We start from the raw sequence: 24,617 nt of genomic DNA, 5'->3' as shown, positions 1-24,617 counted from the left end.
CTTTTTTTTTTTTTTTTGAGACACAGTCTCACCCTCTCACCCTGTCACCCAGGCTGGTACAGTGGTGCAATATTGGGTCACTGCAACCTCTGCCTCCCGGGCTCAAGTGATCCTCCCACCTCCGCTTCCTGAGTAGCTAGGACTACAGGTGCATGCCACAATGCCTGGCTAATTATTTTCTATTTTTTGTAGAGATGGGGTTTTACCATATTGCTCAGGCTGGTCTTGAACTCCTGGGCTCAGGCGATCTGCCCACCTCGGCCTCCGAACATGTTGGTATTACAGGCATGAGCCACCATGCCCAGCCTTGCTTTATATATGTTAAGGCTGTTATTAGATGCATACAAGTTTAGAATAACTTCTAGGTAAGTTAAACTGTGTATCATTAGGTTGTAATCCTCTCTATTGATACCAGTGTGTTTTGTCTAATAATTTATTCTTTCAATATTAATATATCCATCCCAGCCCTCTTTGGGTTAGCATTTGCTTAATGTATCTTTTTTCCTTTTTAAAAAATTTTCATCTTTTCTGGATGTTTATATTTTAGATGTGTTTCTTGTAAACAGTATATTACTGAATTTTGTTTGTTTAATGAAAACTCTCTCTTAACTGGCAATACTAATCCTGTTATATTTATTTTGATTATTTACATTTTTTTTTTTGAGATGGAGTCTCACTTTGTCACCCAGGCTGGAGTACAGTGGTGTGATCTCAGCTTACTGCAACCTCTGCCTCTCGGGTTCAAGCAATTCTCCTGCCTCAGTCTCCCAAGTGGCTGAGATTACAGGCACGTACCACCATGCCCAGCTAATTCTTGCATTTTTTTTTTTTTTAGTAGAGACTGAGTTTTGCCACGTTGGCCAGGCTGGTCTCAAACTCCTAACCTCAAGTGATCCTCTCGCCTCAGCCTCCCAAAGTGCTGGGATTACAAGCGATTATTTACATATTTGGATTTGTTCTCACCAATCTTTTATTTTTATTTGTCCAATTTCTCCCTATGTGGCCTTTTCTCTTTCCTTGCTTTTTTGGAAGGCAGTTCTCCTATTCATTTTCTTATTATTGCATTTTTCCCATGTGTAGAAATTTATAAATGCTATTTCTATTATTTTGGTGAATATCTTTATTTATTTTATTTCTTAAAGACAGGTTCTCACTCTGTTGCCCAGGATGGAGTGCAGATGTTGTGGAGTGCAGAATCTTGGCTCACTGCATCCTTGACCTCCTGGACTCAAGTGATCCTCCTTCCTCAGCATTTTGAGTATCCATGACTACAGGCACAAGCCACCATACCCAGCTAATTGTTTTATTTTTTGTAGAGACAGGATCTCCCCATGTTGCCCAGGCTGGTCTCAAACTCCTGGGTGCAAACAATCCTCCTGCCTTGGCCTCCCAAAGCACTGGGATTATAGGCATGAGCCACCATGCTCGGCCAAATACCTTTAAAAGTATAGGCCAGGCGCATAAAAGTTTAGGCCAGGCACAGTGGCTCATGCCTGTAATCCCAGCACTTTAGAAGACCAAGGCAGAAGGATCGCTTGAGGCCAGGAGTTTGAGACCAGCCTGGGTAACACAGCGAGACTCTGTCTCTACAAAAAACTTTAAAAATTAGCTGGGTGTGGTAGCATACACCTGTAGTCCCTGCTACTTGGGAGGCTGAGACATGAGGATCACTTGAGCATAGGACATCAAGGCTGCAGTGAGCTGTGATCACGTCACTGTCCCCTACCCTGGGTGACAAAGGGAGACCCTGTCCCTAAAAAAAATAAATAAAAGACAAAAATCTAGAGTTAAACAATATCTTAACTCCCCTTTTAATCAAGGACCTCAAAATACTTCAACTCTCTCATCCTCCTGCCAAATTATATTCTGCCTTTTTTATCCCACAGTTTTTATGACTTTTTTGTATACAATGTTGGTTTAGATTTACCAAAATATTTACCATTTTATTTGTTCACCATTCTTTGTTGCACTTCAGACCATTCTTATGACATCAGATACCTCCATCCTAAACTATGCCTTCAGAAATTGCCTTGGTGAAAGTCTGATTTTAAAATATCAGTTTTTGTTCATCCAAAAATAGCTTTATTAAGATATTTTTTGGACGAGTGCACAATTCTAGGTTAACAGTTACAATTGACCCTTGAATAACATTGCGGATAGGACTGCTGACCCCCAAGGTAGTTGAAAATCTGTGTATAACTTTGACTCTCCACAACTTAACTACTAATAGACTACTGTTGACAGGAGGCTTAGCAGTAACATAAACAGTTGATTAACAGATACTTTGTATGTTACATGTATTATATACTGTGATCTTACCACAAAGTAAGCTAAAGAAAAGAAACTCATAAGGAAGAGAAAATATATTTACTGGTCATTAAGTAGAAGTGGATCATCATAAGGGTCTTCAGCCTCGTCTTCATGTTGAGTAGGCTGAGGAGGAAGAGGGGTTGGTCTTGCTGTCTCAGGGGTGGCAGAAGAAGGAGGAAATCAGAGTAGAAGTGGACTCACACAGTTCAAACCTGTGCTGTTCAAGGGTCAACTATTTTCCCAAAACACTATGAAGAGATGACACAACTGTTTTTTTGGATGTCACTGTTGTTGACAAGTCTGCTTCCAATCAAATTGTTATTCCTCCTAGATAATCTGACTTTCCTTTCTGAATGCCTTTAAGATCCTCTCTTTGTCTTTGATGTTCTTCACTTTGACCACTGTGTATGTGCATGTGCATGTATGTTTGTGTGCATGTGGAGAAGGCTAATCCTGGGAGATTTACCTTATTTCTCATGAGCTCAGCAATGCTTTAAAAAGTATATTTTCAGAGTACCTGGTCTGCCACAATTCCAGAAGCAGAAGTCTATGATGCTTTGTACGTGCACAATCCTGCGTGTGCACAGTGGCATGGTGGAAACCTCTGGGTGCACACACCCCTCCATGCCTACATCCGGGTATGTGGGAGCCTTTAGTGTGCACATCCCTCTGCTATTTTTCTAGCTCAAATGCAAACCCTTCAGGTCAGGGGATTCACTTTCTGTCACTCTCATTCCCGTCGCTCTCATTCCCTCCTGACAACCTTACAGTACTTACTCCCCACGGTCAGAGTAAGCACTGGCTGCTGTCTGGTTTTTACACTTGTTGGGAAAAGGAGTGTATTAGTCAGGGTTCTACAGAGGGACAGAATAATAGGGTGTGTGTGTGAGAGAGAGAGAGTTTATTAGGGAGAACTGGCTCACTCAATTACAAGGCAAAGTCCCACGATCTGCAAGCTGGGGAAGAGAGAAGCTGGCAGTGGCTCAGTCAGAATTTGAAAGCCTCAAACCAAGGAAGCCGACAATGCAGCCTTCAGTCTGTGGCCAAAGGCCCGAGAGCCCCTAGCAAGCCACTGGAGCAAGTCCCGGAGTCAAAAGGCCAATGAACCTGGAGTCTAGTGTCTAAGGGCAGGAAGAGTGGGAGGAAGCATCCAGCATGGGAGAAAGAAGGCAGCCAGAAGCCCCAGCGAGCAAGGTGATCCCACCTCTTCCACCTGTTTTGGTTATAGCCTTGCTGGCAGACGACTGGACAGTGCCCACCTACACTGAGGGTGGGTCTTCCTCTCCCAGTCCACTGACTCAAATGCCAACCTCCTCTGGCAACACCCTCACAGATACACCCAGAAACAGTACTTTGCATCTTTCAGTCCAAACAAGTTGACCCCTAATATTAACCATCACAAGGAGAAATGGTGTGAGAGCCATGGCCGGCCCAGCCCCTCCTCACTGCATCCTCTGCCTTCCCATGTGTCTTGTCCACAGCTCTGCCCCTGAGGACTGCACGTCCTTCAGCATCAATGCCTCCCCAGGGGTGGTCGTGGATATTGCCCACAGCCCTCCAGCCAAGAAGAATTCCACAGGTTCCTCCACATGGCCCCTGGACCCTGGGGTAGAGGTGACGCTGACGATGAAAGCGGCCAGTGGTAGCACAGGCGACCAGAAGGTGAGTGTCATAGCTGTGGGGTGGCAGTGTGGATGGACTTCAGCAGAGCAGCCACTCACACTCTGTCCTGTCATGATCCACAGCACCAACCTGGCAGAGCCTCTTGCCCTGTGGAAGAGCTCGTGATGGCTTCTTCCAGCCATAGTGTCCTTGGGGACAATAATATACGGCTACCAGGGGTTCACGGAGGTCAGGGTTTAGATTAAACTCTATTTAGCAAATCTTTAGTCAGTACTTAACACATGCCAGACACTGCCAGGCACTGGGAATCCAGAAATGAATAACACAGCTGAGGGTGCAGCCCTCATGGGGCTTACAACCTATGAATGGTGGCGTCAGAGAATCTACTGGTAAACAAACAATTGCAAATGATGCTGAGTTCTATGGAGGCCACAGACTGGTAGCCCCAAGGGACATTGGTCCATGCTCCTGGATCATTTTCCTGTGTCTGGTATAGAAAATCACCATGGTGGCTGGGCACAGTGGCTCACACCTGTAATCCCAGCACTTTGGGAGGCCGGTGGGTGGATCACCTGAGGTCAGGAGTTTGAGACCAGCCTGGCAAACACGGTGAAACCCCATCTCTACTAAAAATACAAAAATTAGCTGGGGTAGTGGCGAGCGCCCGTAATCCCAGCTACTCGGGAGGCTGAGGCAGGAGAATCGCTTGAACCTGGGAGGGGGAGGTTGCAGTGAGCCGAGATCGCGCCACTTCACCCCAGCCTGGGTGAAAGAACAAAACTCTGTCTCAAAAAAAGAAAAGAAAGAAAATCACCATGGTTTGCTTAAAACAACAGAAATGTATCCTCTCACTGTTCTGGGGTTCAGAAGTCTGAGGTCAAGGTGCCAGCAGGGCCAGATTTTTCTGGAGGCTCCAGGGGAGAATAATTATTTGCCTCTTCCAGCCTGTGGGGGCTGTCAGCAGCCTGACTTGTGGCTGTATCACTCCAGTCTGCTTCCATGGTCACACCGCCTCTGCCCCTTCTCTGTGGAATCCCCCTCTGCCTCTCTCATAAGGGCACTTGCCATGGGATTTAGGGCCCAACTGGATGGTCCACGGTGATCTCCGCATCTCAAGATCCTTTTTTTTTTTTGAGACAGAGTCTCGCTCTGTCACCCAGGCTGGACTGCAGTGGCGCAATCTCAGCTCACTGCAACCTCCCCCTCCTGGGTTCAAATGATTCTCCTGCCTCAGCCTCCCAAGTAGCTGGGATTACAGGCACTCGCCACCATGCCCAGCTAAGTTTTGTATTTTTTTTTTAGTAGAGACGGGGTTTCACCATGTTGGTCAGGCTGGTCTCAATGACCTCAAGTGATCTGCTCACCTTGGCTTCCCAAAGTGCTGGGATTACAGGCGTGAGCCACCGCATCTGGTCTCAAGATCCTTAACTTACATCTGCAAAGACTTTTTTTCCGAATTAAATCACATCCACAAGTTCCAGGAATTAGGATATGGATGTATCTTTTTGGGGGACCACCATTCCTCCTACCACACCCCCTTTGCCTGTAGATGGGCTTAACAGGACCCTCTGGGGTTCCCACAGATCTCTGGGCCTACAGCCACTTGGTCTCCTGCAGAACCAGCCAAGCAGGGTTCTCCCTGAGGGGAACACAGAGCTTGACTATCCAGGCAGGCTAGGGAAGGAGTGGTCAGGGAAGGCTTCCTGAAAGAAGCAACAAGCTGAAGGAAGACACGAACTACCGACCTAAGAGCAGGAGAGAGGAGACAGCTTGATGCAGAGGGGCAGCCTGTGTGCATTCTCTGGATGAGAAAAGGGTGAGACATGTGTTGGGGAAACTGAGGAAGTTCTGTATGGCAAGAAAGGTAGACGGAGCAGGAGGTGAAGGAGTCAGTTTGAAGAGTTTGGTATCAGGGACCTCATTTTCTGTGAACAACAGGAAGCCAACAAAAAGTTTTCAGCCAGTGGATAACAAGACAGCATTTGTACTTTAGAAAGATCCCAATGGCTACGGCCTAGCAAGTAGACAGGATCTAGGGAGTGGGTGGGAGGCAGGGAGACCAGACAGAAGGCTGACACCATGGTCCAGGCAGAGGCAGTGATGGCCGTGGCATTTTCCTGGATTTCCACTGTCTACAGGGCAGGTCCGAACACCTCAGCATGACCTCTCAGGAGCTCCTCTTCCTCTGGTGGCAGCTCTTTGACTCTGCTTTAGGAAACTCCCCACCACCATTTTGCTTGGATGTGTCAACCCAGATGCTCCACACTCCTCTCGCCAATCTGAGGTGTTCTCCTAGGATTTCTGAACCTTGGGCACAGTGGATTGGTGTTTTCTCATCTCTTCCTGAAGAAACCTCCACCCACTCAAAGCTCCTGCTCCCCAGATCCCCCAGGACCTGGCCTTTCCAGGGTCTTGTTCTTCAGGTCTTGCCTTGATCCCTTCTGCCTGCCAGAGTCAGTTCTGTGGCTTATGATCAGCTCTCTCCTTCTAGTGCCTCTTCTGCCCCATCTCCAGCTGCTGGGCCCCTACTCCCTTTCCCAGATCTACCTCAAAGCACACTCCTTCACAAACGACCCTGCCAGGCAGAGTGTCTCCATTGCTGGGCCCCCATAGGATGCTCTTCTGTAGCACCAGTCATTCAAGCTTTTTGCTTTCCCTCCATTCCCATCGGATGGGGCCACTCCTTACAGGCTAGGAACAGTTGTTGCCCATCTTTGTCTCCCCAGTGCCCTACCCTGAGCTGGCACATAGCAGGGGTCCAGTGGGTGTTTGTTGAATGACTAAGAGAAGTCATTAGTGATATGCTCTCCCATAGGTTCAGATTTCATACTACGGACCCAAGACTCCACCAGTCAAAGCTCTACTCTACCTCACCGGGGTGGGTAAGTGACAACCAGGATCCTAGAGTGCCGTCTCATCCCCTACCCACCTCCTAATCCCTGCAGGATGTCTCTGTAGAAGAAACTACACCTGGAGCTTATTTTAGACTGAGCAGAGAAAAAGCATGGTTTCCAGCCAGTCAGACATCTGGGAGTTCAGAAATATTCCATCCCTAGTCAGTGAACCACAAAGAAATACAATGTGGGAGTGGTGGTATGGGGAATTTTAATTATATCTTAACATTTTGCTTCTCAAGTTAGGAAGTAGGAACATGGATTTTCAATATATGCATCTCCATTAATTTTTTTTTTTTTTGAAATGGAGTCTCACCCTGTCACCCAGGCTGGAGTGCAATGGCGTGATCTCGGCTCACTGCATCCTGCGTCTCCCAGGTTCAAGCGATCCTCCTGCTTCAGCATCCCTAGCAGCTGGGACTACAGCGCACGCCACCACGCCTGGCTAATTTTTGTATTTTTAGTAGAGATGGGGTTTCACCACGTTGGCCAGGCTGGTCTCGAACTTCTGACCTCAGGTGATCTGCCTGCCTCAGGCTCCCAAAGTGCTGGGATTACTGGCATGAACCACTGCGCCAGGCCCTCTATTCCTTTTTGATACCTCAAATATCTATAACAAAAAATAGATAATGACACTGTCTTATACAAGAATATAGATAGTGTTCCTCAAATTCCATTATTTATATCTCATCTTCACCATTTCTGCCATATCAATGATCCACCTATACTCATATTTATGTAATGTTCTTCTTTAAATAAAATCCATTCTTCAACTTGACCTCATTTTGAACAATAATATCATGATTAGTATCATTATGTGTATTAAACATATAAGTAGCAGCCAGACATGGTGGCTCACATCTGCAATCCCAGCGCTTTGGAAGGCGGAGGCGGGAGTATCGCTTGAGCCCAGGAGTTTGAGACCAGCCTGGGCAACATAGTGAGATCCTGTCTCTACAAAAAATAAAAAAAATTAGCTGAGCATGGTGGCATGTGCCTGTAGTCCCAGCTACTCAAGAGACTGATGTGGGAAGATTGCTCGAGCCCAGAAGGTCAAGACTACATGATTGTGCCACTGCACTCCAGCCTGGGTGACAGAGTGAGACCCAGTCTCAAAAACTAAAAAATATATATATACACACACATATATGTATAATATGTAGCATATAGAATCTTCAGGTTTCATTTCATTAATGCATTTCATTCATTAATGCATATTTAAATAATAATACTACAGCACTTACTCGATTGCCAGGCATTGTGCTAAGATTTTACATTTAATCCTTACAGCAATCCAGTGAAATTGGTATTATTATTATCCCATTTTACAGATGAGGAAACTGAGGCACAAGAGCTAAACAGACTAGTCCAAGGTCATGCAATTGGTTAGTGAAGGAGTCAGGAAGTCCAGGCCACGAAAGGACAATGCTTCCCTGGCCGTAACTAAGACGCGGCTATGAATATGTTTAGAAGGTCATCTGGGTCAGTCTCATGTGGGACAAGGGTCACCATATCATGCTGTGGGGCACACGGATCTATTTTATTGGAATGACCTAGCGGTCATATATTCGGATGAGGGAGGAAGGATTTACAAACAAATGTTTGCTTTCTCAGCCAAGCCATTTGGACAGAGTCGGGGGCATGTTCAGGGTCGCAATTTTTCCCCAGATACAGTCACAACACGTGCCATGAAGAGCCGGTGGGGCTGGTGTCACCGCTGGGTCCCCCATCCCAAGGTCACTGAGGGCTGGGGCCAGAGTCTTTCGAGAGCCTGGCAGAGTGTGCCTGCAGAGGCTTCACACTGAACCTCTCATTGTGGTGGTTGGGAATTCCTTCTAAAATCCCTGGGGGTGGCCAGACGCGCAGGGTCTTCTGGACATCACAGTTGTGGCCCCGCTGAAGGGGAACAGGTATGGTCAGAGGCCCCAGCTCTGCTGTCCGAACTGTAGCCAGACTTCCTGGGGGCCATGGGGGAGGGATGTCTTGAACCTGTGTCTCCTCTGAAGGAGAGGAAGAGGGGCTCCCACTATGTGTGCACACAATCCCCTGGGAAAGGACCTGCCCATTCAGGGCCAGGCTGGGTGCCCCAACCCCGGACCCCCACCAACCCTCTCCTCTTACTTGATGGGATTTCAGAAATCTCCCTGTGCGCAGACATCACCCGCACCGGCAAAGTGAAGCCAACCAGAGCTGTGAAAGATCAGGTACCGCTCACCCAAACGCTCCTTTCCTAGTTCTGCTGGATTCTCCCCGGGCGCCCCCTTGTGGTGATGGGGTAAATGCTGTTCTGTCTCACGTATTCCATGTTAACTGTTTAAAAAAAGAGAGAAAGAAAATTAGCATCACCATTAATATTTTGGTTTATGTATTTCCCATCTATTTTACAAAATCAGATTTTCACCAATTGTGGGTTCAGATGTGTTATTCTACAAACTGGAAACGCTACTGAGTCACCCAGTTAATAGCAGAGAGGAAATTCGTGGGCAGGACTAGACTCTGGCTCAAAAACTCCCTACTCCATGCTCTATGGCTGATATGGGAGAGATTTCTGCAGAGCTGTCTACATGGGGGAATAACAGAGAAAGGAAGAAATGGCAGCGGGAGAGGCGGGAAGGAGCCAGGTGGGGAGAGGGAGGGAGGGTGTGTTGTGGAAAGACTGGATGATGGGATGTGCAGAAAGGGCAGGTGAACGCTGTCTTAAACCAGAGTCTGCAGGTAAACCTGAAACCCCAGAGCTGCCTGCACCATTTTATGCTGGTGTGCACTGGGGGCTGTGCCCTGTGAAAAGATGAAGATCCTTTTTGGGGTCAGCAAAAGTGGGAAGAAAAATTACAACTCTAGGAGTAGAATCTGTCCCTGTATCCCTCCCAAAATGCAGTCATTTCCCGGGGGCAAACGCTCTCCCTCGAAGGGAGGCACCATCACTATTAGATCCCTAAAGGGTGGGGCTGCTTAATGTGCTTTAATCTCTGGACAGATATTAACTGGCTGCTAAGAATAGTACCACACTTTGCTGAATGAGTAATTAAGAGTTCACATAATAGTAACTATTTAGATTAGAATCTTGACGTACATATTTAGCTGCATTTGGTTTGTCAAGCTCAACATTTTATTTATTTATTTATTTATTGAGATGGAGTCATGCTCTGTCTCCCAGGCTGGAGTGCAATGGCGGTTCACTGCAACCTCCGCCTCCCGGGTTCAAGTGATTCTCCTACCTCAGCCTCCTGAGTAGCTGCAACTACAGGTGCACGCCTCCACACCCGGCTAATTTTTGTATTTTTAGTAGAGACAGGGTTTCGCCATGTTGGCCAGGCTGGTCTTGAACTCCTGACCTCAGGTGATCTGCCTGCCTCAGCCTCCCAAAGTGCTGGGATTACAGGTGTGAGCCACCGCACCCAGCCAACATTTCTTAAAAGCTGTTAAAATCCATGCGACTGTCTTGGGCTCCTTTTTTTAAATGGATGAATTGTGTTTTGGGTGAATTTGGTTGTGAGTTTTGGAGTAAAAGACAAAAATCCACTCCTGAGATCAAATAATTAATTGATGTAGGAGCAAGATGTGTAAACTGCACTGGGTTAAAAAGGTGATGGGGGCCAGGCGTGGTGGCTCACGCCTGTAATCCCAGCACTTTGGGAGGCCGAGGAGGGTGGATCATGAGGTCAAGAGATTGAGACCATCCTGGCCAACATGGTGAAACCCCGTCTCTACTAAAAATACAAAAATTAGCCAGGTGTGGTGGCACGCGCCTATAGTACCAGCTACTCAGGAGGCTGAGGCAGGAGAATCACTTGAACCCGGGAGGCGGAGGTTGCAGTGAGCCAAGATCACGCCGCTGCACTCCAGCCTGGCGGCAGAGGGAGACTCTGTCTCAAAAAAATAATAAATAAATAAATAAATAAATTTTAAAAAAGATGTAATGGGGAGTTGCTATGCTTCTTGCAAGAGTTGGAGGGCTCTATGCTAGTTTCTAAGCATGCCTCTTCCCTGCTGGTGTCCAGAGGACCTGGACCTGGGGCCCTTGTGGACAGGGTGCCATCCTGCTGGTGAACTGTGACAGAGACAATCTCGAATCTTCTGCCATGGACTGCGAGGATGATGAAGTGCTTGACAGCGAAGGTAAAGAGCATTTGCTAGCTAATGGGAAGGGCTTTTTACAAAGCCCTTTTGCCCACATGGCCGAAACCCGGTGACGGCCCTCTGAAATAAGGGTTATTGAAAGCATGTTCTTGTTGGCATGTCTGTTTTATAGGTGAAGCAATGGGCAAAGGCCTTCGGGGGGCAAGTGACCTCTCCAAGCTCACACAGCAGTCAGGGAAGAGCTGAGGCCAGTGCTGTCTCCTGATGCCTCCTACAGGCCCCAGTTTCCATGCCTCACCCTGCTGCCCAACCTAAACGCTCTTAGGTCAAACCTGGAACCTGAAATCCTTCGAAATGAAAGCTTCTCATTCCCAAACTCATATCAGAGCAGCCCCTGAGACCTCTGCCATAGGCCGGGCACGACTCTGAGCCCTTTGGAATGATTAACTCATTTGATCTTCCAACATAAGCCTTTATAGACAGGAAAACCAAGGCATGGGGAACTTAAGCAATTTGCCCAAGGTCACAGCACTGATACATAGCAGACTCGGGGTTTGAACCCCGGACGTCCCAACACCGGAGCAGGTTTAGGGGCATGAGGATGGTGGGGGATGCAGGATCTCTGCAGGCAAACCTCTGGGCTGCTAAGGGGGTGGCTCTGGGGTTGAAGTGAGGACACATTATCCACCTGCGCTGGAGGAAGGTGCTAAGGGGCTCAGGCTGGCAGGCCTTCCTGGGGAGCTCTTAGAATAACATAGAAATGGATGTATTTTCAAGTTGCATGTAGTTGGCCTGGCCCGATGCCAGGGGGCAGTCTCTGTACAGTGCCTGACATGCAGTAATAATCACAACAGCTGCCCTTTGTGGGCACTCCCGGGGTGCCAAGAGCTGGTATAAGCACTGTGTATCACCTCACTTTATCTTCACAACAGTTCTATGGTGGGTACAACTCTTGCCCCTGTCTTAGTGATGAGGAAACAAAGGCAGAGAAACCTGAAATCCCTTTCCTAAGCCCACCCAGATCCCAGATTCAAACCAAATTGACCGCAAAGCCTTTAAGCCCTTGGCTATCAGTCAGTCCCTCGGGAACCATCTCTTCACTCTCCCCACCCTCTACCCCTTCTTGGCTATTGTTCAAGTTGGTTCACAAACCACACTTCTTGCTCAGGACCAGCACAGAAACCTTTCACTCGTTCATTGCACAAATCTCAGCCGAGCGCCTGCTGCCTGCTGGTCATTGTTCTAGGGAGTTCTCGGCTTTCTAGGTTCAAGATTCAGGGAACATTTCAAGGAACAAAATATTAATAAATGTGGTCCTCGCTTCGCTGAGGTTACATCCTCAGCTCATCCTAGTGGGAGGAGACCAAAACCTTAATGAACTCTCATTCCAAAATGAACACCATCATTTAAATACTCAAAATAGCATAAAGAAAAGAAAACCAGGCAACATGGTAAAGGGAGGTCTCAGGGGAGCGGTGGGGTGTGAGGCTCCTCCCGGAGGTGGCTATGGGAAACCAGCAGTGGTCTCAGGGGCCTGTGACTCAGGCAACGTCCTTCTCATCCCAGACCTGCAGGACATGTCGCTGATGACCCTGAGCACAAAGACCCCCAAGGACTTCTTCACCAACCATAGGCTGGTGCTCCATGTGGCCAGGTCTGAGATGGACAAAGTGAGGGTGTTTCAGGCCACATGTAAGTCATCCCCATCTGTGTTCCCCTCCTGCCCTGGCCAACGGGGCACAATCCCGTCACACAGCTGTGTGGCAGATAAATCCTGAGCACCTACTATGTGCCGAGTTCTAAGAACAGCAGACACAGCAGTCGGCAAGACAGACAACATCTTGTCTACTACCTTCTAGTTGGAGGACACAGACAAACTGACTCGTTATTGCTCCCTGCTTTTCTCTCTCTCTCTCTCTCTCTCTCACACACACACACACACACCCCTCCTGGTTATAGACTTTGAGTGCAAGCTGACGGCATGTGGCATGTAATCATTTGTTCTGCAACATCCTCAGAGACATCAGGAACTTCTCAGTGACCCACGAGCACCTGCAACTAAGTAGGTGCCAGGTTGGTCCCAGGCACGGGGCACAGAGCCATGACTGTGACCAAGTCCCTGCCCTCGTGTTGCTTTCATCTTAGTGGCTGGGAGAACTATAGGTAAAATAATTACATAAAACACCTAGCGTGTCCAACACTGTGACATGCTACGTAGAAGAATGCGGCAGGGAAGGGGATGTGGAGGGAGGAGTGGAGTTGGGGGTATGTGGAGAGAGGGTGGCCAGGGAAGGTGTCCCCCATGAGATGCCATGTGAGCAGAGGGAGGTATAGGAACAGCCAGGCAGACACCTAGGGGAAGGGCGTTCCAGGCAGAGGGAACAGCAAGTGCGTGGGCCCTGAGGTGAGATCATGCCTGTGGTTTGGAGGAATGCAGGGAGGCGAGTGCAGCTGGGGTGGAATGTGCAAGGGTTAAAGTGGGGGAAGAGACAGGGCAGAGGGGAAGGGGGCGGTCAGGTAGGCGTATATTGACTTTGGCTTCCGGATGGAAGGAGATGGAGAACGCCGTGGGAGGGTTTTTTTTTGCGGGGGCCTCACAATCATTCTGATCCTGATCATTCTGCCTGGTCTATTCCATGCCTTTTTTTTTTTTTTTTTAATTTTTTTTTTTTGAGAGAGTCTCACTCTGTTGCCCGGCTGGAGTGCAGTGGTGCCATCTCGGCTCACCGCAGCCTCCACCTCCAGGGTTCCAGCGATTCTCCTGCCTCAGCCTCCCCAGTAGCTGAGGTTACAAGCATGTGCCACCACATCCAGCTAATTTTTGTATTTTTAGTAGAGATGGGATTTCACCAGGTTGGCCAGACTGGTCTCGAACTTCTGACCTCAAATGATCCAGTTGCCTCAGCCTCCCCAAGCACTAGGATTACAGGCACCACACCCAGCCTCTGTTTCTTTTTTTTTTTTTTTTTTTTTTTTTTTGAGACGGAGTCTCTCTCTGTCGCCAGGCTGGAGTGCAGCGGTGCGATCTCGACTCACTGCAACCTCCACTTCCCAGGTTCAAGTGATTCTCCTGCCTCAGCCTCCCGAGTAGCTGGGATTATAGGTGTCCGCCACAATGCCTGGCTAATTTTTTTGTGTTTTTAGTAGAGATGGGGTTTCACCATGTTGGCCAGGCTGGTCTCGATCTCCTGACCTTGTGATCCTCCTGCCTCGGCCTCCCAAAGTGCTGGGATTACAGGTGTAACCCACCGCACCCGACCTGTTTCATTCTTAAAGTGATTAAACTGACACTGATTTGGTGACAGTTCAACTTATTGCCTCCACCCAGGCATCACCTCCTCCAGGAAGTCCTCAGGGATTCCCTCTATCACAGCGGTCTGCTATTTTCATGATCTCTTCTTCTCCCTACTCACCCGTAAGACTGTGTACTCTCTGGGGGTGAGGATAGGAGGACAGTGACTCTGTCTCCCTGGTCCCCTGCTGTGCCCCTGTCCCCCGCTGACATCTGGCTAGAGCAGATGCTCAGGAATGAGTGAAGGAATGGTGTATACTGGACTTCCTGTAAAGTTTGGAATGGCTCAGGCACCCCTGCCACACCCTTCTGGGACTTCAGCCAGGGAGCAGTGTCCCAGCTGGGACTTTGGTCCTTTTCTCCTAAGGGGACTGGCCAGATTAGGCTGCAAGGGGTTCTCTGATGGTGGCATGCGGTGACCCTGGGAAAGGTTTCTGGGGAGCACTGGGGAGAGGAGGAAAGGTCTTCAGAAGTGGAGACGCAAACCTGAGTCTCCCCTGCCTCTCTCCTAGCGGGCAAACTGTCCTCCAAGTGCAGGGCAGTCCTGGGTCCCAACAGGCCCTCTCACTACCTGATGGTCCCCGGTGGAAAGCACAACACGGACTTCTACGTGGAGGCCCTCGCTTTCCCGGACACCGACTTCCCGGGGCTCATTACCCTCACCGTCTCCATGCTGGACACGTCCAACCTGGTAGGCCGAGAAGGCAGCCCTGCATCGGGGGCCTGGGCTTCCAGGCAGTGGCCTGGCTGGGGTAAGGGGTACAGAGCCCAGCTGGGCAGGGGGACTCCAAACAGCTGCGGGAAGTGGTAGGTGCTGGGCCCTGGTGGCGGTGACAGCCCCTCCCTCCCCTTACCCCCTCCCCTGCAGGAGCTCCCCGAGGCTGTGGTGTTCCAAGACAGCGTGGTCTTCCGCGTGGCACCCTGGATCATGACCCCCAACACCCAGCCCCCGCAGGAGGTGTACGCGTGCAGGTGAGAGGCCCTGGGATGCTGGGGTGGGTCCAGACACCTCAGGGGGAGCCCTGGGCCAGCAACAAAGAGCCTGAGTTCCATCCGCAGCACTCACTGTGTGATGGGAAAAACAGTCACCCCTCCCCTGCCCACTGAGAGCTTGCTGCTTGTTGGGGGCTCTGAAAAGGCAGGGAGATTCCCTACTGTTGTTTTCATTGCCTCTGGCCTGCCCTGATGCAGCTGAGGCTATGTTAGCTCCCAGGGGCCTGTAGAGTGTGTCCCACGGACCTTGTGCACCAGAAACTCCTGGGAACTCATTTAAAATGCACCTTTCTGGGCTGGGCACAGTGACTCATGCCTGTAACCCCAGCAATTTGGGAGGCTGAGGCAGGTGGATCACTTGAGGTCAGAAGTTTGAGATCAGCCCAGCCAACATGGTGAAACCCCATCTCTACTAAAAAATACAAAAATTGGCCAGGCGTGGTGGCGCATGCCTGTAATCCAGCTACTCAGGAGGCTGAGGCATGAGAATTGCTTGAACCCTGGAGGCGGAGGTTGCAGTGAGCTGAGATTGCGCCACTGAACTCCAGCCTGGGCAACAGAGCGAGACTCCATCTCAAAAATAAAATAACCAGCCTGGCCAACATGGTGAAACCCTGTCTCTACTAAAAATACAAAAAATTAGCCAGGTGTTGTGGCATGTGCCTGTAATCCCAGCTACTCGGGAGGCTGAGGCAGGAGAATCGCTTGAACTCAGGAGGCCAAGGTTGCAGTGAGCTGAGATTGCACCATTGCACTCTAGCCTGGGCGACAGAGCAAGACTCCATCTCGAGAAAATTAAAAATAATAAAAATAAAAAATTAAATTAAATTAAATTAAAATTAAATAAAATGCACCTTTCTGGCTGCCTGTGAGCTGCTGGGTCTTATCCCTGGGGACGGGGCCCATCTGTGTTTTGGGGAGGCCCAGGCCATCTTCCTGCAGTCTGAGAGCCCCTGACAAGTGTGCTGGGGTCTCAGGAGACCCTCTCCTCTCCTCTTCTGATAGCTTCAGGGACAGAAGAGTAAGAGGGTAATGTGGTCAGGACGCAGGATGGAATCCAGTGAGGACTGTATTCCAGTCCCAGCACTGTTCCAGGTGGTGTGACCTTGAACAGTGAACTCATATTGTGTCTTCTCCCAGGTTGATATGGTTTGGCTCTGTGTCCCCACCCAAATCTCATCTTGAATTGTACTCCCATAATTTGCACATGTTCTGGGAGGGACCTGGTGGGAGATAATTTGAATCATGGAGGTGGTTTGCCCCATGCTGTTCTCATGGTAGTGAATAAGTCTCATGAGATCTGATGGTTTTATCAAGGGTTTCCACTTTCGCATCTTCCTCATTTTCTCTTGCCGCCGCCATGTAAGAAGTGCCTTTCGCCTCCTACCATGGCGTCCCCAGCCATGTGGGAGTGTAAGTCCAATTAAACCTCTTTTCCTTCCTAGTCTCAGGTATGTTTTTGTCAGCAGAGTGAAAATGGACTAATACAGTAAATTGATACCAGTAGAGGGGGGCGTTGCTGAAAAGATATCCAAAATGTGGAAGCAGCTTTGGAACTGGGTAACAGACAGAGGTTGGAACGATTTGGAGGGCTCAGAAGAAGACACGAAAATGTGGGAAAGTTTGGAACTTTCTAGAGGCTTGTTGAATGGCTTTGACAAAAATACTGATAATGATATGAACAATGAAATCCAGACTGAGATGATCTCAGATGGAGATGAAGAACTTGTTGGGAACTGGAGCAAAGGTGACTCTTGTTATGTTTTAGCAAAGAGACTGGTGGCATTTTGTCCCTGCCCTAGAGATTTGTGGAACTTTGAACTTGAGAGAGACGATTTAGGGTATCTGGCAGAAGAAATTTCTAAGCAGCAAGGCATTCAAGATGTGACTTGGGTGCTGCTAAAGGCACAGTTTTAAAAGGGAAGCAGAGCATAAAAGTTCAGAAAAGTTGCAGCCTGACAATGCAATCGAAAAGAAAATCTCATTTTCTGAGGAGAAACTCAAGCCAGCTGCAGAAATTTGCATAAGTAACAAGGAGCTTAATGTTAAGCCACAAGGCAATGGGGAAAATGTCTCCAGGGCATGTCAGAGGTCTTCACGGCAGCCCCTCCCATCACAGGCCCAGAGGCCTAGGAGAAAATGGTTTCATGGGTCAGGCCCAGGGTCCCTGTGCTATGTGCAGCCTAGGAACTTGGCACCCTGCATCCCAGCTGCTCCAGCCATGGCTAAAAGGGGCCAGCATAGAGCTCAGGCCGTAGCTTCAGAGGGTGCAAGCCCCAAGCCTTGGCAACTTCCACATGGTGTTGAGCCTTCAAGTGCACAGAAGTCAAGAATTGGGTTTGGGAACCTCTGCCTTGATTTCCGAAGATGTGTGGAAACGCCTAGATGCCCAGGCAGAAATTTGCTGCAGGGATGGGGTTCTCATGGAGAACCTCCGCTACAGCAGTGCAGAGGGGAAATGTTGGGTTGGAGCCCCCACACAGAGTCCCTACTGGGACACCACGTAGTGGAGTTGTGAGAAGAGGTCCACTGTCCTCCAGACTCCAGAAGGGTAGATCCACTGACAGCTTGCACCGTGTGCTTGGAAAAGCCACAGACACTCAACACCAGCCTGTGAAACTGGCCTCCCAGGAGGGAGGCTATACCCTGCAAAGCCACAGGGGTGGAGCTGCCCAAGACCGTGGTAACCCACCTCTTGTGTCAGCATGACCTGGATGTGAGACCTGGAGTCAAAGATCATTTTGGAGCTTTAAAATTTGACTGCCCTGCTGGATTTTGGACTTGCATAGACCCTGTAACCCCCTTGTTTGGGCCAATTTCTCCCATTTGGAATGGTTGTATTTACCCAACACCTGTACCCCCATTGTATCTAGGAAGTAACTAGCTTGCTTTTGATTTTACAGGCTCATAGGAGGAAGGGACTTGCCCTGTCTCAGATGAGATTTTGGATTGTGAACTTTTGGGTTAATGCTGAAATGAGTTAAGACTTTGGGGGACTGTTGGGAAGGCATGATTGGTTTTGAAATGTGAGGATATGAGATTTGGAGGGGCCAGGGGCAGGATGATATGCTTTGGCTCTGTGTCCCCACCCAAATCTCATCTTGAAATGTACTCCCATAATTCCCAAGTGTTGTGGGAGGGACCCAGTGGGAGATAGTTTGAATCATGGCGGCGGTTTCTCCCATACTGTTCTCGTGATAGTGACTAAGTCTCACGAGATCTGATGGGTTTATCAGGGGTTTCTCCTTTTGCTTCTTCCTCATTTTCTCTTGCCACCACCGTGTAAGAAGTGCCTTTTGCCTCCTGCCGTGGCCTCCCCAGCCATGTGGAACTGTAAGTCCAATTAAACCTCTTTTTCTTCCCAGTCTCAAGTATGTCTTTATCAGCAGCGTGAAAATGGACTAATACACGGGTGGAAGGGGTACCCGCTAGTTCCTGCCTCATAACTTGTTAGATGGATTCCATGAGCTAATGCCTGCTAAGAGCAGATGGAATGGACGTGCCAGGAGCCTCTGTTCAGGCCACAGGTGACCCCTGAGCACCTGTGTGTCCCTCCCCATCCTTCCAGGCTAAGCTTCAAAATCCAGAACACTAAGAATCTGCTTTTCTCCTCTCTCTAGTATTTTTGAAAATGAGGACTTCCTGGAGTCAGTGACTACTCTGGCCATGAAAGCCAAGTGCAGGCTGACCATCTGCCCTGAGGAGGAGAACATGGATGACCAGTGGATGCAGGTACGTGCCCTGCGGGGCAGGCAGAGTGAATGTCCCTGAGGGCCAAGAGACACTTGGGGCACCCAGGCTCCTGGGGTTCAGCCTGGTGTCTCACCGGCCACCCTTCCTTAGATGGACAGGGAGGTAGGAACCTGAGAGGTCCTTGGGCCGGGAGGCTCAAGCAAGTGATTCGTCTGACGTTTGCTGTGGGCCACTGCAGGCCCACTGCAGTCACCAAGATGAAAGCCACCTTCCTGCTTGAAAACACTCAGGTGGCCTCGGGAAATGATGTGAAGCTCGGGAGATTGGTGCTCAACCAGCCCCTCAAGTGGTCCTTCCTCCAGGCTGTCCATCTTGGGCCCAGCCACCAAACCAGGTCACACCCCAGCTCCAGCACTTTCCATGGCTCCCGTCTCCTCCCGCTTAGTCTGTTTCCAGGCCCTCTCAGCCTGCCTGGTTCCCTTCCCTGGGGCCAGCCTGCCACTGTGCCTGGAAACACCTGATTACCAGTCTCTGTTTCCATGCCACTCCCCCATTGTGCCAGGAGTGCCCCAAGGACTGAGATTGGGCCTTATCCAGCCCAGCACCCCAATGCCTGGCACTGGGCAGTGCCAGTGGGCATTTGGTGGGTGGCACTGACCCTCCCCACCACTGCCTTGCTTTGCCTCGGGACCCTGTCCTTCCATGCCGCACCCCTGTGGTGCTGTCTCTTGGACCTACCTCCCCATTCCCATCCCCCGTCTCCAATCCATACTGGTGAATCCCAGCGCGAATGCTCCTCGTCCATAAATTTCCCCCGTCACCCCCAGCAGGAATTCATCCCTCCTTCTTTTTACCCTCACACAACATCCTCTCTTCCTTTCTTGCCATTCCATCTTTTTTTTTTTTTTTCGCTCTTGTTGCCCAGGCTGGAGTGCAATGGCATGATCTCGGCTCACCACAACCTCTGCCTCCCGGGTTCAAGTGAGTCTCCTGCCTCAGCCTCCCGAGTAACTGTGATTACAGGCATGTGCCACCACGCCTGGCTGATTTTGTATTTTTAGTAGAGATGGGGTTTCTCCATGTTGGTCAGGCTGGTCTCGAACCCCTGACCTCAGGTAATCCACCCACCTCAGCCTCCCAAAGTGCTGGGCTTACAGGCGTGAGTTACTGCACCTGGCCGCCATTCCATTTTTTTGATACCAGGTTGACCTGTGTGAAATTGCTGATATGTGCCATTTTTGATTTGCAAGAGTGGAACTTTCGTCTGGTTCATCCTAATAGTAACTTATAGTAGTGATTATGTCCAACATCCCATCTGCCTGCTAGAATACAAGCCTGCGGAGGCAGAATTTTCAGCAGATTCATTTCTGAACCCTCCCCGTGCTCCTCCTGCCCGCTCCAGTGGCCCAGGCTGGGTCTTATCTGCCCTCCTTTGGAGAGGAGGCCGGGAGCCCTGGCGCCAACACGTCTTCTCTGGCCCATCCTAGCTGCATCGGGAGCCCCTCCTCTGTGTCCCCACAGACCCCTCAATCTCTCACCCTTTCATCACCTCCTAACCCTGGTGCCCACTGCCTGGCTCCTTTGTTTTCTCACCTTGAGGAGGGGTCTCAGTTTTGCTCACCAGGGGTCCCCAGCACTGGCCCAGGCACCACCAGGAGTGGGAGGGAAGGGCACTCCTGCAGGCTCATGGCCTCTCATGCACTGGGCAAATAGGGGGCAATAAGCTCCGCTTTCTGAGCCCCTTCTCTGAGATCAAACATCTCATAGGAAAGTGCCCTAGACTGCAAGAGTGAGAGTGAGTGGATGGTTTCATGCCCTCATCCTGGCGTCGGGCACCAAGACCCAGACAGCACGTGCAACAGCCTCCTCTTCACTCACTCCCACAGGATGAAATGGAGATCGGTTACATCCAAGCCCCACACAAAACGATGCCCGTGGTCTTTGACTCTCCAAGGAACAGAGGCCTGAAGGAGTTTCCCGTCAAACGCGTGATGGTACCTGCATGGGGTGGGGAGGGGACACAGCTGCCGAAACCCTCTTGTCTTGAGGCTCCCTCCTTTTAGCCTGCCTTCCCCGCCCGTGCCTGTGGCTGAGCAGCCCAGTGCAAGCAGGTGGAATTCCTCCCAAAGTGGGCGCATGTAGGTGGAGCTTGTTATTTTTTTATTACCAAGATAAGATCTGGCTCTTCATTTCCCAAAACCCTTGTCACCCGTGAGCTCAGCTTGATCTCCAGGTAACCCTGCCGAGGAGGTGGCTCAGGCTTGGACCTTCTTGTGCTCTTGAAGAAGCTCTTGCTGCAAGGCGGAGGTGGGGCCAGGGCTGGAATCTTTCCCAATGCCCAGCTGGAGGCTCTGTCTTACGGGTGGTGTTTGGCCTTCAGGGGCTCTATCTGGGATGTGGGGGGTTTTGGGATCAGTGGATCAGTGGTCATTTCCTGGGTGTGACTTTATCAGCCAGAGGCTGTCCATGTGGAGGTGGGAAGTGACATATTGCCGACTCATGCTTGACTAGCCTGGCAGGTTGATGCAAACTCAGCACAGAACAATAATAATAATAGTTGCATTTATTGGGCATGAGTTGTGTGTTAGCCAGTGCTGCATTCTCTACCTGCACTGACTCATTTAATTTGATAAACTTTTATGGAGATGCTATCAATAGGCCCATTTTATAGAAGAAGAAACTGAGGCTCAGAGTGGAGAAGTTGGAATTCAAACCCAGCCAGTCCGGCTTGGTGAGCATGCTTTTCCCCACCCTGCCTCCCTCTCCCTGCTTTCCCAGGAAGACCCCAGGCCTGCACTCTGAGCCCTGGCAGCCTCTTGGCTCAAGGTGCCCAGGGAAAACGACGGAAGGAGTGTGGGGTCCAAGGTTTGCTAGGACAAATGGCTTTCCGACAAGCATCTGTACTGTGCCCCAAGGGAAGGGAGAGTGGCCCTGCCCACACAGAAGGCTTCAGAATGAAACTTCAGTTAAACTCAACAACTTGTCCCGAGTGTTGCTTCCTCCTGGCCAAGCTGTGCGCCGAGCGGTGGAGATGCAGAGATGCTGTTGGATTCACAGTGTGCACTCAGCCATGGGGTCGAGTTCATCCTGTTTCAGCAGCGTTGGGGCGAACCAGCCAGCTGCCACTGTGACTTTGCCCTCTTTCCGCTGCTTTCAGTCCTGCCTGGTTCAGTGGCTGTGTCTCCTACTTTGATGCTCCAAGTATAACAAAGGCCAGATTTTCTGATGCCACAAGTCCTGCTGGACAGACAGACGGACACCTCGGCACCGTTGTTGTCCCCTTTCCCACAGACAACTTTGGATGAAAGCAGGCAGCACTGGTCCCTCAGCTAAGCACATCTGTGTATTCCGACTCAAATCACTCAGAATGAGGCCAGGTGTGGTGGCTCACACCTGTAATCCCAGCAGTTTGGGAGGCCAAGGAGGATGGATCACCTGAGGTCAGAAGTTTGAGACCAGCCTGGCCAACATGGTGAAATCCCGTCTCTACTAAAAATACAAAAATTAGCTGGGCATGGTGGTGTGTGCCTGTATTCCCATCTTCTCAAGAGGCTGTGGCAGGAGAATCTCTCGAACCCAGGAGGCAGAGGTTGCAGTGAGCCGAGATTGCACCACTGCACTCCAGCCTAGGTGACAGAGCAAGACTGTGTCTAAAAAAAAAAAAAGAAAAAACAACAACAAAAAACACCCAAATCACTCAGACAGAATGAAAAGAATTGGAGAAAAAGTCACTCTCGGCACCAGGCTTTGGCCCCACCTGCCTCTCCAGCACCATTGTAGGCCACTCTCGCTGTCCCTTACCCAGCCCCATCTCCACTGGCCTCCTTCGTGTTCTTCAAACTTGTCTAACGTTTCCCCACCTCACGGTCTTTGCATATGCCGTTCCCTCTGCTTGCAATGCTGTTCCCTGTTCACTGGGCTGGCTGCTTCTCAGCCTTCAGGTTTCAGCTTCTATTCCCTACTCAGTGAGGCCTTCCCTGATGCTAAAGGAGGGATCCCTACTCCTACCCCAACTCCTAGCCTTCTCCACTACAGCCCCCTGTTGACTTCTTCAGTGTATTTTGTTAAAATCATGGACTCGTTCATCTACTTTTCGTTGCCTGCGCTGCTGGGCCTGAGGCTGTTATGCCTTACGCTGTCCATCGGGCAGCTGGCACAAAGCTTCACACACAGTGGGTGTTCTTCCCGTAAGCATCGTCAGTAAATTTTCTATCACCACCATCAATGGGAAACCAGCAGCACTTCCTGCAGACAGAAGGCAACTGTGAAGTTAAACAGAACTGAAACAAGATCTTGCTACCAAAGCCAGCTCGTTACAAGTGACTGCAGCATCTCTGAGCTCGAGGTCAGCTCTCTGGTTGTTAAAATGAGAGATTAGCAGGTGTCAAGGATGTGTTTGCATCACTGAAACTTGAATTTTTGAGGAACCAGAAAAGACTGGAGGAAAATGAGAAGGGCAACAGCTTTCCAATGTTGTGCCTCAGGCTGCATCACCTGACATCCGTGAGCGTCCCCCGCACAGCCCACTCTTGGGGGGACACTTCTGCGGACTATGGACATGCCTTCATTTGCCTGCAGAAATCCAAGACTGAAGGCTGTATAACTGACCTCCTCTCACAACAACAGCCAGGGCAGTGATGTGGATGAATTTACATTCATTCATCAAACACTGTTTGAACACATACTCAGCCGGGCCTTGTTCTAGGCACCTGGGATATGACAGGGAGCAACGTCAAGGTCCCTGACCTCACGGAGGGGACATTCTGGCCGAGAGAGACAGACAGCAGACAATGAATAGAACAAAGCAGTTATATGGTTCCTTGGAAGGGGATGTCAGGAGCTACAGGTGCCGGGCGCGGTGGCTCATACCTGTAATCCTAGCACTTTGGAAGCCCAGGGTGGAAGAATTGTTTGAGCCCAGGAGTTTGAGACCAGACTGGGCAACATAACGAGACCTTGTCCCCACAAAAAAAAAATTGTTTTAATTAGCTAGGCATGGTAACACATGCCTGTAGTCCCAGCTACTAGAGAGGCTGAGGTGGGAGGATCGCTTGAGCCCAGGAGGTCAAGGCTGCAGTGAGTCATGATTGCACCACTGCACTCATCTGTCGCACTGGGCGACAGATGAGACCTTGTCTCAGAGGGGAAAAAAGCTACAGGGAAAGACAGAGTAGAGCGGAATGGAGGGGCTCATAGGTGTCAGCGTGGCAGGGAAGGTGGATTAGGTTACTTTCTCGAAGCCGAGTCTGGTGGCTCATTCCAGTAATCCCAGCACTTTGGGAGGCCAAGGCTGGTGGATTACTTGAGCCCAGGAGTTTGAGACCAGCCTAGGCACCATAGTGAAACCGTGTCTCTACAAAAAAAAAATTAAAAATAAAAATAAAAATAAGCCAGGCATGGTGGTACATGCCTATAGTTCCAGCTACTTAGGAGGCTGAGGTGGGAGGATCCTTGAACCCTGAAGGGTGAGGCTGCAATGAGCCATGATCATGCCACTGCATTCCAGCATGGGCAATAGGAGTGAGACCTGGTCTCAAAAAAAAAAAAAAAAAAGATTGCATTCTTAAATAGGATGGTCAGGGTGGGCTTCACAGAGAAGCTGATCTTGCAGCAGATGCTTGAGGGAGGTGAGCGAGTTGGCCATGTGAGTGTGTGTCTGGGTGAAGAGTGTTGTAGTTAGTGAAACAGCCAGTGCAAAGGCCCTGGGGCAGGAGCATGCCTTGAGTGTTCCA

At 49.9% G+C, this 24,617-nt stretch overlaps 1 protein-coding gene across 1 annotated transcript in view; it reads left to right on the top strand.

The window, feature by feature from the left end:
* PADI4 (peptidyl arginine deiminase 4) overlaps positions 1-24,617 on the top strand; it is a 57,539-nt gene that overhangs the window by 18,773 nt on the left and 14,149 nt on the right. Inside the window, exons 2-10 of the mRNA XM_024253522.3 lie at positions 3,792-3,972; positions 6,749-6,815; positions 8,964-9,031; positions 10,829-10,946; positions 12,474-12,599; positions 14,712-14,890; positions 15,068-15,171; positions 18,813-18,924; positions 20,772-20,879. Of these exons, the coding sequence (XP_024109290.2) occupies positions 3,792-3,972; positions 6,749-6,815; positions 8,964-9,031; positions 10,829-10,946; positions 12,474-12,599; positions 14,712-14,890; positions 15,068-15,171; positions 18,813-18,924; positions 20,772-20,879 (1,063 nt within the window). The remainder of the gene's footprint in view (positions 1-3,791; positions 3,973-6,748; positions 6,816-8,963; positions 9,032-10,828; positions 10,947-12,473; positions 12,600-14,711; positions 14,891-15,067; positions 15,172-18,812; positions 18,925-20,771; positions 20,880-24,617) is intronic.

This window comes from Pongo abelii, chromosome 1 (assembly GCF_028885655.2).
Source record: "Pongo abelii isolate AG06213 chromosome 1, NHGRI_mPonAbe1-v2.0_pri, whole genome shotgun sequence".
NCBI classification, from domain to species: domain Eukaryota; kingdom Metazoa; phylum Chordata; class Mammalia; order Primates; family Hominidae; genus Pongo; species Pongo abelii.
Note: the sequence above shows the minus strand (reverse complement) of the source record. Positions and strands in the feature narration are given on the sequence as shown.